Source organism: Genypterus blacodes, unplaced genomic scaffold (genome assembly GCF_046128005.1).
Source record: "Genypterus blacodes isolate CSIRO-AG114 ecotype Tasmania unplaced genomic scaffold, CSIRO-AGI_Gbla_v1 ptg000118l_1, whole genome shotgun sequence".
Lineage (NCBI taxonomy): Eukaryota > Metazoa > Chordata > Actinopteri > Ophidiiformes > Ophidiidae > Genypterus > Genypterus blacodes.
The window spans coordinates 2,273,644-2,291,410 of record NW_027466921.1 but is presented as its reverse complement, the minus strand read 5'-3'; the positions used below and the strand labels follow the sequence as shown (position 1 = coordinate 2,291,410).

At 41.5% G+C, this 17,767-nt stretch overlaps 1 protein-coding gene across 1 annotated transcript; it reads right to left on the bottom strand.

Moving 5' to 3' along the window:
* Positions 1–2,921: 2,921 nt before the first annotated feature.
* LOC143009867 (polycystin-1-like protein 2) lies at positions 2,922–13,963 on the bottom strand. The gene is made up of 24 exons (XM_076161948.1): positions 13,835–13,963; positions 13,620–13,734; positions 13,346–13,536; positions 13,027–13,257; positions 12,080–12,181; positions 11,651–11,829; positions 11,200–11,346; positions 10,870–11,069; positions 10,506–10,741; positions 10,201–10,405; positions 9,189–9,420; positions 8,706–8,928; positions 8,376–8,472; positions 8,202–8,224; positions 7,714–7,816; positions 7,405–7,590; positions 6,326–6,656; positions 5,970–6,103; positions 5,752–5,879; positions 5,327–5,487; positions 4,631–4,841; positions 4,326–4,427; positions 3,807–3,938; positions 2,922–3,566 (listed from the first exon to the last, which is right to left on the bottom strand). The coding sequence occupies exons 1-24, from the start codon at positions 13,943–13,945 to the stop codon at positions 3,414–3,416; spliced, it is 3,933 nt and encodes a 1,310-aa protein (XP_076018063.1). The 5' UTR covers positions 13,946–13,963; the 3' UTR covers positions 2,922–3,413.
* Positions 13,964–17,767: the final 3,804 nt, after the last annotated feature.

Sequence of the window (17,767 nt, the reverse complement as noted above, 5' to 3'; positions counted from 1 at the left end):
AGAGACCTTGATTGCACAAAATGTCAGACATGGTGTCCCTCAGATGTCTGTCTCAAGTAGTTACTCAGACTTGTGGTGCTTAATAACAATTAAGGGTTAACAAGACATGTAATGTGGAAGTATACATTGTAGTTTAATGTATACATTATACATTATAGCATGTCTGCCCTTTGAGTATTCATCAATAATGCAAAGCACGAGTCACTGTAAGTTTCAGAATGTCTACTAAGCGAGAGCATTACATCAATAATACAGGTCTATAAGCTGTCAGCACAAATGAACTACATGTGTCGTGTGTGGTTACATACTTCAAAATTTGTTGTTCAAACATTTTTATGGCACAAACCGACCTGAATTTAAGAATTAGCTCTGAGTTCACAGTGTGTCTGCAAAGTGTCAACAGAAGTTAAATTGGCAAATAAGAAAAAAAAGAAGATGAATTTAATAAAATCATTTAGAAGCTGCTGCTGATTTTATGCAAGTATCACATTTTTGTAAAGCTAGTCTCACACACGTTTGTATTGTCACAGGACATTCATGATTACAGAAACAGCAGGAATATATGGCCGTTCTGTAGCGCCACCAGTAAATACAAAACACCGTGTGCACAGCAGGGGGTAATTCAGTGACAGACAGTACCGACAAAAGCACGTCTATTTTCTATGTGTTATGTGATAAACCTCCACGAAGAGGCGACCTCTGTGGAATAGACATAATTGGAACACTAGCTGTGCTTTTGTCTGCATTGTCTACAAATGCACTGTGCAACATATTAAATGATTCCCTCTGCATTAACAGAATGAGTCTGTAGGGTGAATCCCACCCCCATGCAGAGGCACAGCGTCCGATGTGCTATAAAGGGAAAAGATGTTAACTTCCAGGAATCATATTATAGATTGCAGGATGGAGCCTGCACGTGGCCTGTAATATGGCGGAACATAGGTCACATTGAATTGTGTGTGTGTGTGTGTGTGTGTGTGTGTGTGTGTGTGTGTGTGTGTGTGTGTGTGTGTGTGTGTGTGTGTGTGTGTGTGTGTGTGTGTGTGTGTGAGAAAGAGAGAGACTGCACAGTTTGACGGAGGAGCGTACAAGCAAATTTCACATATGGCAGTATGCTATTGCAGTATACATTTATGATATGACTACAACTAATCTCTACATGTGCTGATGAGGAATATTCATGGAAGCAACAGCAAGCACCCAATAATTACGTTGCTGTTTAATTTCATTGTAACAAGCAGCTAAGTGAGCAGATAAAGGTTGGACCGCTTTATCCGTTCTCGTGGGCAACCCTGTGTGTGAGGAGGATGGTGCGCTTCAGGCTGAACATTCCTACAAGTAACTGTGCAATGTTAACAAATTTGCAATCAACTGCCTTTCATTTCAAATGTTCTCTTGCTCTCTTTTTGTCATTGCTACTCGCACAATTGCACTCTGGCAACAAAGATGAATTCGTCCACACTATAATAGAACAGAATTGATGTGAGACGATAGAAAACAACTTCTCAGAAATCCAATCCCTGAAAATAGCACCATGAAGTCTTTTGTCAGATCTTTACATTCGCAAAAGCATGATTTTCCTTGTTTTTGTTGTAGAATAGATCATTATGCACCACAGAACACACTGAAAAGCCTCCTCTAAGATTCCTCTACATGAAGTTTAAGTTTTTAGTATGTTGCTATGTTCTTAGAAGGAGGAATAACTAAACTAATTAAACTTTAAAACACACTGTGTATGAGGACACTGACTGTCCGTGACACAGGAGGAAATTGAGGTGAAATACTCAAAACACTGGGAGTGAAATAAATGTTTATGAGGAAGCAAACGTTATGTCCTTGCTGATCTTATCAGTATTTGGCAGCGGAAGCGACTATGGTGGTGACAATCTTAGCCTGAGCACAATATTCTTTGGGTGGGAACATACTGTACTGTACATCAGCAACAAACAGACTGAGCCATATTAAAAGTTAAGCTTGTTACACAGTGTGGAGTGGAGCTTGTATGCATTTGAAGAATCATACAAGGGAGCTGCACTGACTCAGCTGGTGACAAAGAGCTCATCTTTACCTTATTTGTCAGTGAAATGATACTGCACCTATAGAAGCACACATTAATTTCATCATTAATAGTCGGGCGGCTCAAAATAATAAACGCATAAATGTCAGCACTTGCTCAGTGGTAACAAGTTCAGCAAGAGTGATGATTTTATAAGTCTGGACTCTGGAGCTCGCTGGACAAACACAAAGCACTGGACAGTATGAACCCACACAGACACAAAGGTGAATGTGCTTCACGTAGCTTATCTTTGAGACCAGTGGTTGGGTGTGAATGAATACACATGACTCACCCACTGTGGTCACAGGCTTCATTTCTTTGAACACATTCAATCAATTCCACCCAATCGCTTCTTTTTTTTTTTTACAGGAAAAGCTGTTTGTCTTGTGCGTCACTGCTGTGTTTCGATCTTTAGCTGTGTGGAGTTAGAGCATATCGGATGCTGGAAGGTCATGAAGAGCCACAGTTTTGATTGACTGTCACAGTGGGCAGGACAATCATTGGACAGTTAGATGCAGCTTTCTGATTCCTTCTCAAGGTTCTGGCAAAACTCTGCACTTTTGAGTTTGTGTTTGTAACTTTGCTGTTGCACACACAGTGTAGGAACATTCAGCGCTTAGCAAACCTATTTTAAGAATACTTCAGGTAAGCAAATTGTATTCAACAGAATTTGTATTTACAGTTTCCTTATATTTGCTGATGTTTCTTTTTACACAAATGTTTTCTTCACAACCTCAGAATTGAAGAATATTGATCCCACACCTTTGAGACGTTCAGGTTCTACTGAGAGCGTTGCAGGTGCAGGCTGAGCTCGAGCGTGAACACCAGAGACAAACACAATAAACCTCATGTCTTTGTCCTTATCTTTAATGTGTGAGGCACATTCAATTATACACATTTCAATTAGTGCATGCATTGAAATTAAGTTTATAGGTCATCAAACATGTAATGCGGCAATTGATGAGTTATTCAATATATGAACAACATGACATCCAATTACTGCATATTGCTTGGTGTGTTTTGCTCTGTCTGATATGAATTACTACAGTGTTTAATAATTCTATGAAAAACTTTCTGTAATAGAGTAGAATGGAGGGAAACTGAACTACTGAGGCCTGTGAGTCGATGTCCTGAAGGATTCAACCAAAGTGTCACCTTCCAATCTATGGTAAGAATTAACACTTTGATGTCTTTACAGTTCATGCACATCACGTTATGTTTCTATCTGTGAGCAGGCAACAAGCAAAAATGATTTCATGAGATCACAAGTTATCAAAAAATGCTATCTGTATATTCAAAATATGTTAAACATTAATCAGTGTGCAAATGCTGTGGAGTAACGCGGCTGCTGCATGTGTCATTTGTCAAATGTGTCAATTTTGCCATCGTTACAGGCCGTGTCGGTGCTTCCATTCTGCTCTTGGGGGTCTTCTGTCTCTTTGCTTCTGATCCCAAAAAGACTCAAGAGCTTCATGACAATCAGGTCGACAATCTCCTCTTCCTCTGAGGGCTGGGGAACAAAGGACAGAAGCTTGACCACTTATAAGAAGTGTTACTCATCACTGACAGTTGCTGTACCCAGAACCTAATCTGTTGCAGTTAACAATCTGATTGGTACCAATCTCAGTTCAAAGATCAAATTAGACATTCCTAAACGTCATATTTATGAAAAAGTATTAGAAAAGTTGTTTGTGTCAGCTTGTAAGCATCTGATGAATTTCCTCCACATTGAACAGTAATTGAAAAATACCTTGTGATAGATTTGCTCCATGTTGAACGCAGTCAAAATCACTGAGATGAGGAGATTCAGAACCACAAAGGTCATGAACACAATACAGGAACCAACGATGATTGCACCGAGCACTATGTTGTGGTTCATAACCTGGTAAACAAGGATACATAAGGAATGCATCATTGGCAATAACAGACTTGCTATAGGTTAGGAATTCATGACAAGACATTTTAGGGTCAAAGGCCAAAGAAAAACATGAACATATCTGGCTCAAACTAAATGTCATGTAGAGCAGCGTTTAGAGGATAACATGGATCCATAACGGCCTACAGACATGGTAAATGCAAAACTCCAGAAAGCTACAACTTACAAGAAACATCAGTGACATCGTTCAGAGATATATGACCTGAAAATTACAACATTTTCTAAAACCGCTGTAGTATCAGCTTCAGCTTAAACTGTTTCCTCTTTCCTACAGATGGATGCAGAATATAGGTAGTGCACAATTTAAAATGTTTAAAATGTTAGAGCTCACACCTCACTGTAGTTAAAAATGCCCATCTGCAAGCTGATGATGGTCAGGATAGAATCCAGCAAAGTCTTATATGAGGACAACTTCCAGCCGTACAGCAGATTGCACTAGAGAGGATTAATAATTAGAGAAAAACAAGATAAAAATGAAGTAACTTTCTGTCCAAAGATCTGTATTATCATTTCAACAATTGCACATTAAGCACATGTAAAAACAAAAGATCTGGACTCTTGTAGTGGAAAACATTCACACAACACAAACAAGGCATTCTGGCGTAAATTAAACAATGGAAACAAACATTCAAACTTACCGTGATGGAATATGCCAGCAACATGATCACAATGATCATAAGGAAGCCTGAAATGTCATGCCAGGCCCGCTGCAGTGTAGCTGTGAGCAGGTTCATCTTGGGGTTCAGTCTGAGCAGGTGCCACAGTTTGACAGTGGCGAGCAGAACCACGAAGGCGATCAAATACTGCAGCACCAAGTCTGCAGAGGCTGTCTCATAAAAACTGGGAAACCTGCACATACACCAAAGATTTCTGCTGGTACACCATGAATACTACCTGCTGTAATGATGTGAGAGAGGTATTATTATTATGGATATTAATGTCAATTAATATGAATTCAGATCCTTTCCAGTAATGTGAAAGGGTTGGCAGTACTTCCAACTTTATGATTTGATGCTAAAAGCTACTTGGTTGCTGTTGTGAAATATCATGTTCAAACGCTTTTATGGCTGTTTGGAAGTTGGTGTGTGTGTGTGTTGTCATAGGGTGTGTAAAAAAGTTGGCTCTTTAGATATTCTTTACAACAAAACCACGTCAGAAACTTCTACCGGGTGTTTGTAGCATTGATCTGCTCATCTTGAAAGCGTAATTTTCCGCTATTGATCCGTTTGTCTGGTTTGAGACAGAACTGGCCCACCTGGTGGGGGCGCTGCTGTTTATGTAGTGAACAGTTGGGGGTACAGACTTGAGGCTTGATTTTATAAAAGAGTCATTACTGGTCTTTGTGGTTCTGGTAGTAGGTCATATCACGGTTCCCGAGCACGGCCCTTGTGATGAAGACGATCAGTGCGCTCCAGCTGAGCAGGATGATCGCCAGGTCCAGAAGGTTCCATTTATTCTTGAAGTATCCACACTTCTGCTGCTTCATTAATTTTGCCTGTGAGAAAAACAAATGGGTTTTTCAGAGAGAAAAGGCAAAACACACAACACAATTACGTAAATGTTTGATAGCATGTAGAATACTTTACACAGGGTTAACAACTTCATAAAATCCTGGCTGCAAATGAGTGAAACTGAGATCATTTAAGATAGCGGTTCCTTCAGCAAACATTTGTTTTACCAGAAACATCTGCTGTCTCAAACACACACACCCAGAACAAAGACACACAGAAAACAATTCATTCCACAGGTTGAAGTTTACCTGCAGGTACATGTAATAGAGGATGAAAAGGAAGTATATGATCTCTCCAGCCATGACAAAGGCGTGAAGACCACCAGTGGATTGGTAAAGGCGAACACTTTGAAGCTCACTGCGGAACACAAATGACCCTACAAAACAGGCACGTCATTGAAAAACACATAGATAGATATATTGTGCATCAATGAGAAAGATGTTCTGAGTAAACACTCCCAACCTACCTACTGCTGCCGTCTCCAGTAGGAGCGTGACAATGCAGAAGAGGTTCACATTGGCGTTGTACACTGTGAACTCAACAAAAACTGCCCTTGTGTACATGTCCAGCCAAGTGTTATTGAACAAGTACTGTAGAGTTCTGCAACAAATAGTTTGTGAGAACATTTTAAATCTGTGCTAATTTAGAGACGATATAAAACAATACGGGACGGCAATAATGTTATCTGGACGCTTATTCTCGTAGTATCGCCTCATTCATTTACCTGGGGTGCCCCCCACTTTGGGAACCACTGCATTAATTCATTGCTACATACCTCACGTATCAATTTCACATGTGGCAATATAAAGCAAAAGAACATACCGGCTGGCATTTTGTAAGTCAGGGCCAAGTTCCACTGCAAAGCCACCTCCCCTGTAGAGATCCAATTTTCCCCAAATAGGGTGAGCCCGGAGCTGAGCCTGCGTCTGGTAGATCCAGGGAGTTGGTTGGCTAACTGAAATGTTGTCCCCGACAGGGTGGATCCATCCTGGGTCGTAGGAGGCCGTATCCTCCTCCTCCCATGAATACAGAGCGTTACACTCTGACACCAACTGCTGCATCCAGTCTGATATCTGACACGAGTTCTTCTGCACTCTCACTTGGCGGAGACGAGCTTTTGCCAAGAGTTTAGAGTTCCCGTCTGTGATGAATCCTGGAAAACATCAATTTAACATCACTCAAAGCTTTTCTCATGCAGTGCAGGCGGTAATAATGGTGATGATTTTGTGCCTGCTTCAGCAATTCGTAATCCTTTCATGGGTTCAAAGCCCAAGATCACTTCAGGACTGTTTATTACATTCTCAGATTGACTTACGCACGTGGGAAAAATCTTCTCTAATGGTTCCCAAATACACTATTCCCTCTTAAATCTAAGTCTCTAAAATGTCAGACGAGGAAGAATGAGTTTGGGAGAAGAAACAGGAACTGTGCGACTTTCTTAAAGTATCTGACCACTCATAAGGTTTGATGGTTGTTGAAACTTGTTCCCCTTGAAAAGCAAGATGGCAGAAAAGCAGAGAAAGACCATCATTTGCATAATAATATACAATTTACATGATCCAGATACTATAGTCTTTATCAAGTAAATTATTTATGGGAATGCATGCATGAATAAGCAATTAATTGATTGATCACTAGTCCGTCTGTTTCTTTTGCAACGCCCCCTCTGACTCTTAAGCAGAACTGTGGATCATAAATATTATAATTTAAACCTCATTATTTCTCCTCCTGCAGTGAACTAATGTAACTCAAACCCTGAAAAGAAATGTATATTTAAATACAAACTCCTGGTAGAATCTAGATGATTTAAAATTTAAAATTGCATATACAAGAGGAGTGCAAAACAAATCCCTCTCTTTATATACACTATATACATGAAGTCTTCTCCCAAAGCAGCTTACCTGGATATGTGCCAAAGAGGTTGTTGAGTAGAGTGTTGTTTGCCCAAGCGAACACGTCGCCTTCACTCATGCTCTGTGAGATCCCTTTGCTGAAGCTTTGTCTAATGTGTCGGGTCAGGAAAAATGCATTGGGGTCTCTCTGGCCGTATGCCACCAGCAGCAACATCCACATAAACCCAATGTAGACTGCAACACAAGCACACACTTTGGTTTTCTCCAAGTCTACTTAGCAAAAACAAAACCCCCAAATTCTTAAGTAAATATGGACACAGTCTCTAGACAATGAAGAAATCAGTATCTCCTCCTCACTCAGAATCTCTTTTAGAAGAACATAAGCTCTTTCTTCCTTGATCTTGTTTTGTCTCATCTTCTTGATGTCTCCGGGTGGCGGTGGCTCATACAGTCTGCTGTCCTTTATGATGGCTTGTTCTAAAAAGTCACAGATAAATACAAATGAAAGAACAAGGAACCAAAGGGTTCATTCAGAAAGCACAGCATCAGATTCAATGTGACGTTAAGGGCAAATTACATCATCCAACCTACGAATTCATACGTGTTTGTCACTTTACAAGTAGTTTGCCCTGAAAAAAGGCCTTAAATGGTATTTTGTCACCAAATGTCAAATTTAAGCTCTCTTCCAGTCAAATTCAGTTGATCAGTCACTTTATTTAAACGGGAAGTTTTGATCTGATGTCTCACGTGTTCCAGTGGAGCAGGGATAAGTTCATTTGACTGACAGAAAAAGCAGTATAATGCATGGATCCTACATATGCAGCAGCTCATTCACACCGGTTGACTTTGGCTTTCACCCTGTATGCATCTTTCAACAATGTGTCAGTCAAGTAACCCCAGTGGACTGATTAACATAAAGGAAACTTACTGAATGATCTGAAATGATCCCAGCATGTCGTGTGTTGCTACCATCATTTTGTCATCAATGAACACAAAGAATTCAAATCCTTTTTTCTCACCTGGATTTCTGCGATGTCTCACAAAGATCATATTTTGAAAATCTTCCTCTTCAACTTTCTTTAGCACCAATGCAAAGAAGACAGCCAGACATATGACCTGAGGGGAGAGGCATGAGCACAGGTGAATGTAGGTTTACTTCAGCTGCACTTTAAATAATGATTGCTGAACTCTGAGCTTATTCTAGACATGTTTTTGGTGTTTTACTCAAATCAAGAATAACTCCTCAACTACAGTATAGTGCCCATATGTTTGTTCTCAACCAAGTCCTGCTTATAGTTTTAAGATGATAACAATGATGCAACTGAAACTGTTCTGCGTCTCCTTGTTACCTTCAGTGGCTGAATGACGAGGAGGCTCTGGAAAAAGGAGATCACCATGGATACCAGCCAGCTTATAGAGCGCTCCTTCCCAAACTTCAACCCGTACAGCATTGTGAAGTATCCCGCCACACAACTGGTCGCTAACACCAGCAGCCAGCCGACAAAAACAAACCACCAGGGCAGTCCTCTCTGAAAGCACGAGCTGTTCTTTCCACTGCTGCCACCATCAGTGCTGAAGAAGATCCAATATGACTGGGTTTCATTTTCTTGACATTATAACATGGTAAACACAATGCTAAATAAGAGGAGATGATTCTTAACTCTTGACTTTGAATGCACCACTAACTACAGCTTTGCAGCTTCACTGGCAGTAACACAGCGTAGCACAATTTTAACCATTGGTTGCCCCATAATAAAGTGTTAAGCTTTGGAAATTGATGAAAACAAAGAAAAAAAATTATTTCAATAACTCTAAATGAGTGATGTTTGTACTTTGCCTCGTTGACTTCATCCTGGAAACCCTGGCTGGATTTCAAGGCCTGATCTTGCAGGAGAGCCTTCATACTCTGGACTTGTTTCTTAGCCTGACTGTAGTTGTGTCTGCTGTGGAAGCCTGATGCTCCCAGCAGTTTCAGCTTCTTCTCAATGTGACACAGTTTCCTGTGCAGATGCTGTGTTCCGTTGCAGTTCAGCTGATTACCAGATTCCACATCAGCAAACTCCCCTGGAAAGATAAACAGCGAAAGAGAAATGCAAATTGTTGACAAGTTTCCTCCAACACGGCGGTCATGTTTTCGTCTTTGTCTGTATGTTTGTTTGAGTTTGGTGGAGCTGTGATTGGGGATGATCATGGTCTAATCAATGACCTGGTACATTTCTTCAATGTGAGCCGCAGCCGTAATCAGAGGGAGCCTCAGCTTTGTTGGAGGTATGAGCTCTCTGGATGCATTCTTGCTCATCATTTAACATGACAAGACATTGACCCCCTTTCCATTTTGCAGGATGTGATTTTGCATACGTATACTGACATCCAATCAGGAGGAGGATATGGCCTCCTACCACCCAGGATGGATCCACTCTGTCAGGGACAACATTTCAGTGAGCCACCCCACTCCCTGGATCTACCAGACACAGGCTCAGCTCCGGGCCCCCCATCTGAGGAAATTTGAATCTCTACAGGAAAGGTGGCTTTGCAGAGGAACTTGGCTCTGGTTTACAAAATGTCAGCAGGTATGTTCTTTTGCTTTCTATTGCCACGTGAAATTGATGGTATGTGTGTAGCGGTACGTAGCGATTAATGAACATATCAACATAAACTATGAATTGGTAGTGCTAGAAATGTCTAAATTCCTGATGTTCACATGAATGCATCATCGCACACGCAGGTCACACCTTGCGGTTTGTCACAGAGATCAGACAAAAAATAAACAAGACTTCATCTCGTATATTGATCCTGCTGGGTGGTTTTAATAATGTTTAAAGGTGTAAATGTGAAATTTGACACAGGTCCTGCATAAAATCATACCTGGTAGGTGAAGCTGAGCAGTGGCATCATCATAATCAATGCTTTTATTTTGTCTGATGAAATCTTCCACAACCGAAAGTGCAGCGTTGATGTCAACTTGTTCTCCAAGCCCAAAGTCAGACTCTGTGCTTGGCTTGATGCTTTTCTGCGACTTAGAGAGAGAAACGGCGATATCTGAAATATCCTAAGGGCGGAAATATACAAATTCATCAGTTTATTATTTGCATTAAGGTCAAATGTAGATGATTATAATTCTGAAAGCATATTGCAGGTCTAACTCCTACCTTGAATACACTCTTTAAAGTGATTTCTTTGACATCCGTGTAGGTTTGCGGAAGAAATAACCGCGAATAGCTTTCATGCTCGGTGGAATCTCGTCTTTTTGCTTTGCGCTTGCAACAAATAATCTCATGAGGACGAGCGTATCTGAAGATACCGACTATGAGGAGATTCACTGGAAACATAATGAGTGAACTTTGAATTCCGATCAAGAACTGCTGGAGGGTAAACTCAAAGGGACCTGGGAAGTGAGACAAAGAAGCAGAGACAGACAGAAACCATATTATTGTGGGTGCCATTTTCATGTGATTTTCATTTTTTAAATCGAGGTGTGCGCTGCTTATAGAACTGCATTGGTATGTGGTGTACCCATGTCAAGAGTCTGATCCTTGGGGTCTGTGGGGATGCCATAGAACATTACGCTGGTCAGCATGGTGCACAGCAACAGGGAGAAACAGCAGGACACTCTCTGAAGCCGACTAAAGCTGCTGCGAGCCGGTCGACTGATCACAGAAAACCAGAGGTGGCCGTCGCTGAAATCCTTAGTTGTCTTCATGAAGAACAAATTTCTGCAAACAGCAAATCATTTATTGAATATATTTTTGATTCTGTTTCCTTTAAATTCCTGTGTGTGTGTGTGTGTGTGTGTGTGTGTGTGTGTGTGTGTGTGTGTGTGTGTGTGTGTGTGTGTGTATTTACCTGAACTTTTTCATGTCCGTTTCAGACGCAACAGGAAAAAAGTTATCCAGGCAACAATCCCACACACCTACAGCCAACCAGGAATTACAGAGGAAATGCCATTTCTGCTTGGTCTGCAAATCCTGCACCATCACGTTGCTCACAAACCTGAGTGAAAACAGCAACTTTAGACATTTTATCATTTGGCAGACACTTTTATCCAAACCACGCACACACACAGGCCTATCTTATTGTAGTGTAGCTGAAGAAAGTAAACAGAACTATTATAATGAGGATCGAGCCGCCTTGTGTTTATGTCCTGTCGTTTACCTTTCATCCCTTTTGTATTGACATCAAAAACAGATCTGTAATCTACCCATTTGCGGCAGCTCGGAGTGAAACGAATAATAAAACTTCAAAACACATTTTGAAAGTGTTTGAATCGCTCAGAAAGTCCTGTTTGTTTGTTTACCAGTCAGGATTCCCCCCGGAGTTGTTGTGCCACAGTCTGATGCCCTGCATGTCTCCCAGTGGGAAGGTTGTAGTCAGCAGGAACATGTCCACGCCACCTCTCTCAAACACACACCTCATGGGATCGCTCAGGTGGTGAGGTTCGCTGTTTCCCTCGGCACCCTGCAGAGTTATGATTACCTAGAACGAAACAGTTACTCAGTACCTTCCGTAGAAGTGAAAAGCGAGGACACTGATATGAGGAGAGCAGAGGCCGGAGGGAACAACTGGCAATCAGCATCCTGATGTGGATAGTATAAAGTAATTACTCATTAGAATTAAACATGTGGGAGACAAAGAGGGAAGAAGGCCAGAGGATGGATGGAGACAAAGATGAAGAGAGAAGGACACAGATATGCCTCTCTCTCTCTCCCCCCCACTGAGTATTAACCTCAGAGGATGTTGAGGCTCCTCTGCGATGGCCAGTGCCGATGCACAGCAAGTAGCAGTATTCATCCATGGGGTGATTGTCCTCCAGCACAGTAACCTTCACCTGGAAAAACAAAATAATATAGTAGAGGGTCAATTTAGACACTATATATAGATTTAAACACATCTATAAGTGAAGTGGCGCAAAGAAGGCAACACACATGCCTGGAGAGAAACAGTTTGTGCTCAGCTATATTGCATTGTTTTAAAGCCTTTCTTAGATTAGGGCTTGTATTGAACTGTGTCTGCATAGTGGGACTGGAAGGGATCAGAGAACTCTTTGGAGACGCACTGGAAAAGCCAGGAAGAGACCATATTGTCTTGGTCAGGCACACAGCCAGTCAGTGCTCTCAACTTTTCTGGCTGAGCAAAGCAAAGGGAAGCATAGGGAGTTTTGCATCGCTGGCCAAGGCTCAGTTAACAGCAGTGTCTGTAGCGCAGGGAGATTGCTTTGCTTGCCAGCACATTCAGAGAGTCATGAGACGGACCAACAGATGGTTTATCTTGCAGTATATACAGCTAGAATGGAGACTGGAATACGCATAGTGTAGAGTGTAGAAACCTTTTGACAGCTTTTTTAAAAACAGCTTCACAGAGAATTTGCTGTGGATTTCCTGTGAGGAATTCGAAAATTGAGTGCTTTGTGAAACATCATATCTGTCAAGTGTCTCCTACTGATGGAATCTGATTTTGGGGAAAAACCGCTGACCCAGAAAAACTCCATCACAGGGGGAACCACTACTTCAGCCATCAATCATGCCTCATATTCTCAGGTGGGAGGAGTTGTGGAGGCAAGAAGGAGTCGATCATACTAGTTGTTAAGGCTGCTGCTTTGTTCAAAGCAGTCTAGCACAGGACTCTAAATTGATCACAATGGGTAGTGGATGTGTTTCTGGTGACATGCAGTACCTTGGCTGTGTCTTGAATGTCTTTCCTGCGCGCCCAAATAGCCACCAAGAGATAGGCCAGAAAGAGTGCGCCCACAAAGCAAACGACCACAGGGTTATCAGCAAAGGTCGAAAACAGCTCGGCAGAACGCGACGGGTCAACAAGGTTTGGCGTTACAAAGAAAGAAGAGCCGAAGGCGGTCAGGTGAGTACAGCGGCAATGGGTGACTGCAGGAGTTGTATAAACACCAACCTGGGAAGACAAAATGGAAAATAATGCTATGAGTTTTTTCAGTTTAGACAGCATGATATAGAAATGATACAGTGATCCATGTACTCACTTTACATCCGTATGTGCTCCAATTATTCTTCTCATCATCCCAGAATTTGCACCCCGTGGCAATGGATGTTATGGTTAAAGTGGCGTTGATGGACTTTATTCCTGGACCCACTATGGGTCTCACTAGAAGATAATGTACTCCGGTCCTTCCTCTCAGAAGATCTGAGTTGAGTAGCCAAGTGTATCTCTCCTCTCAACACACAAGCAGAAAATGTAATTACTAAGTGTATCAGAAAAAAACCTATTCGCAATTATGATCATCCCGCTGATGTTACCTTGGGTTGTTCCTTTATGAGGCATCTGTGTCATGGCAACGTAATCTGTATGTGTTGGATACTGCTGATACCCGAGGTAGAGTTTGAACGGTAAAAGATCCACTGAAGGCTCCATCTTGAAGAGGGAAAGAGCAGCACACATGTTTTCTTTGTTCTTATGTTGGTATAGAATTGTCCAACACTATGTACCATTGGGTTTAAACACGTCACCGTACTCTCAACACCAGCGTAGTATCAACTGTAGGAACATCAAGGATCATTGTGCTGTAGTTGCCCAGGTATAGGATGGAGCTGTTTACTAATCCTCCAGCAGGCCTTTGTAACATAATCTGAGAACAAGGCAAGATAACGGAACATAACAAGAACATCTCATAGAAAAACGCATCAGGCAGGTAATATCATGATCATTGTACCACTTATTGTTCTTTTCACAAAATGCTCTGACCCATTACGAGATCCTTCAAATGTCAAGTTAAAACTCCAGTTATAATTCCATGGTGTTCAAACTGTAAGTCTTTTATCCTCACAAGTCCAGTTTCCCTCCTACATTTTGATGCATTTAAACCTGATGCAATACAGAAAACAGCTTCATCAAACGATTCTCCTGCTCCTGCTCCTGCTCCTGCCCTGACCTCGATGTATTCTGTAAGGTTCTCCACAGGGATAGTCTCTCCATTCTCCCTTGTGAAGGACAGAGTGCCGATTGAGCTGCTGATGTTGGAGTGTTCCTTCCAGGCATAAGGGTTCACCTTTGAATCGATCATCTGTATCCAAATAGATTTAAAAGAGCAGTTCAAAACACCTCAAAGACAGACATCTATATATGTAGTGTATGCTTTTACACACTTACCCGCACAGCCACTGGTTCATCTAAGGCAAACTTGCAGGGGGCCAGGGGTGGGAGGGAGAAGCTGCAGGATATATAGTTTGGTATTGCTATAACATCTGTGGTTACAGCTCCTAGTATCTTTCTGCAAGGGAGACAGAGAGGAATATCAAAGTTTGTATATGTTCATGACAAAACTAGATCCACTCAAATTCGCAAATCATGAAAGTTAAATCATGCCGACTATAGTAGGGCTGTCCCGATTAATCGACTATCATTGACAACTCCATTAAATACAGTTGAGGGCGTTAATGGGCCGTAACGTTAACTTGCCAACTGTTGAAAAATAGGCACAGACTATGATGGACACATACTCACACAAATTGCAATTACTCGATTAATCGTCAATGTTTGTGTAAATTAATCGATTATCAAAATAATCGATATTGACAGCCCGAGACTCTAGCAGGCTCCAGATGTGTGGGCTTTAGTTTCAGGTCCAAGCTTACTTACTTTTGGACTAACAATGCTATGTTAGAGTGTTGGATATAGGTTGGTGGCATGTTCATTTCTTGAAATATTAATAGTGTGCTCTGTAACTGGAACAGAGCAAGGAGGGTGACACTGGAAACAGTTTCCTGCAAAGGAGAGCACAAGTCATTAAGGGCAGGTGAGACAGGTGAGGCGTGGATCTGTCCTCTGAGACAATATCGGTAGCAAGATGAAACAACTTACATCAGAACAAGAGCTCAGGAGGTTGCTTACTCCACCTATAACATCTCTGACTGCAGTAAATGTTTCTTCCTTGTCTTCAGTTTTGTTCAAGTCCATGTTGAGGAGGGAGGAGCTAAGATTTTTGAACAGTGATGCTGCTTCTCTCTGTGGGTGGCAACATAATTCAGACACATATTACGGTTATGGTATATTTTAGGATACAGGGCCAGTACTCTCATACTGAAAACATTGTGTTTGTCACATACTATCAAGAATCCCATCTTGTAAATACGACGTGGGGTGATTCTATTGGGTGAGTCTTATTTTGAAATGCGCATCATATGTTAGGTTACGTCATCTCTTGGCCGTCTCTTCTTTTACATTACCACAATCACACTTTTATTTACCAGTGTGTGATATTTTGACAGCCAGGCCTTGCTTTCAACTGAATCTAATATAGAACATCCTAACACTTTTAATATTCAATAGTTAAATTACTCTCATCTGACAGTTAGATAAAAAGGCTTTGCTTGCTTTTTATTCAATGTGAAACCAATCAATTTCAGTGAAAGTAGGGTTTAGGATTTCACATTTAACACTGACAGTTGATGCTAATCTATTGTGTTGTGTGTTAAACCGTGCCTGAGCGGTGGGGCTCAGCTCACTGCCTTCCTTGACGAGTCCAGCCAGCACTTCTGCAGCCACCTGCACCCCCTGTGGAGTTGTACTGGGAGCATCGTTATGTGAGGCCACCAGTATGTCCAGCATCTGCCCTCGAAGCTTCCAGAGACACAAAAGAACACTTTCAGAATGTTATTTCAGCTTTCTACTATCAGTATCATCATCCGTCCCAACCGCCTGTCTGTTCTTCTGTCCGTCACATCAATCACATAGACGGCTAACATCTGATTTAGATCACATTTGCAACCAACAGGATTTTCTGTTCTTTTGAATTTTTCCTCAAACTTGTTTTCTTGCCTCTCCTCCTTCAGTGCCTGCCCACTTATATGTGTTTTGGTGTCTTTTGTTCATTTTCTGTTTTATTATGTAGTTTTCATCCTGCTTCTGCTCCTGGTTGGTTTCCTGTTGCTACCCTGGTTTTGTCAGTGTGTCTCTGTTTTGTCTGATTTTATTCCTGATTTTGTCCCTGGTTATGTTTCTGGTTCGGCACAAGAAATTCTGCATCAACTGAGTTGCAACTATTTTAGGAACCAACACGTGGGCTGCAGGCACCATTAGCTGATCCTGTATTTGTGGCTGCAATACCTCAAAGAAAACACTCCATACAAGCAAAATATAAATATCAGAGCAAAGAAGTATCATTTCATCACATTAGTAGAACACGAGGTCTGAAATATGACACATCTGGTGCCATAGATCAAAATTATTGCCACTAATCTGCGCCGGTCAAGCACAGCTGGTGTGTTGGCTACCATGGCAGCGGAGCAAGTCAGCGTGTGAAACTGTAATTGTTTTTGTATGAGCTCACGTAGTTTTGACCTTGTTAGCTGTTAACAATCATGATCTCGACCCCGGTAACAGTCATCTATTCAAATTTTCACCTCTTGCCTGACAGTGCTTTCTGAATCATTGGATGGACTGTTGAGTTGATTGGTCACAGACTGGAAGACCTGTGCCAGATTCTCTACTGACAATAGGCCTTTGTGTTTAAGATGGGCCACAGTGTTCGTAAGTATAGACTGGAGCTCAACCACCGGAGGGTTCTCTGAGGCTCCAAACACCTGCAAGGGAAAGAAATGTAAAAATGTAAGTACAGCCTTCTATTCCTAAGATGTTAAGCTGCTTATGTTGTTCTAACCGGATGTTTTGGACAAACCTGTGCAGTTACGGTGGTTCTAGACTCCTGTATGCTATTTTTTGCCTTTGCCTCAATAACCACATTATAGTCGGAACTGCTCGATCCGACGGGAAGGAATATAGAGGATGTTTCCATGTTTCCTGTGCATTGCAGATGCTTCCCTGGAAGATTCCAAACAGCAAAGGTAACCAAGAGCAATGAATATTTTTGGAGAATAACACATTTACTGATTGAGTGAATGAGAGTCTTGGTAAATATTTAGAGCACAGCCTGGTTCACAATGCAGGATTTATCAAATCATATCTCTGGAGAAAAATCAAACTCTCTGGAGATGAAACGTGACGTTGGAGTAAACAAACATGACACATGATTGATGGTTATGGTTAGCTATCGCACTTTTCTTCAGCGAAAAACAAAAAAAGAGTTGTTGTCATGGAGATCGCCTGTTCGTGTTGCAGCTGCAAATTAGAAAATATGAATTTATGACAACGTCTGTTAGTCAGATTGGCTCCTTAATTGTCTTTTGGTCTTTAACCTCTAAAACTACAGGAGGTTGGACTGGGTTGTAAATGCTGAAACTGTTTAATTGACATTTACATTTAGTCATTTAGCGCATGCTTTTGTCCAAAGAGACGTACATACTGTATGAGGTTTCCATACAACACAAACAAAGATCTAGTTTGGAGAGAACAAGAGTAAGTGCCAAGAAGCTAAGTTCTAGTCGAACAACAGGCATTGAAGAGTTGAGTCTTGAGTCTTTGGCCGTTTTTTAAGACGGTGAGCAGCGAA

What these genes read in the sequence shown, in the direction of transcription:
- LOC143009867 (XM_076161948.1), bottom strand. Translation starts at nt 13,945, where the DNA reads ATGTTACAAAGGCCTGCTGGAGGATTAGTAAACAGCTCCATCCTATAC. An exon ending in TCATAAAGGAACAACCCAAG is followed by an intron (nt 13,537 to 13,619) that starts GTAACATCAGCG and finishes TTGTGTGTTGAG; the next exon opens with AGGAGAGATACACTTGGCTA. An exon ending in ACGGACATGAAAAAGTTCAG is followed by an intron (nt 11,070 to 11,199) that starts GTAAATACACAC and finishes TGCTGTTTGCAG; the next exon opens with AAATTTGTTCTTCATGAAGA.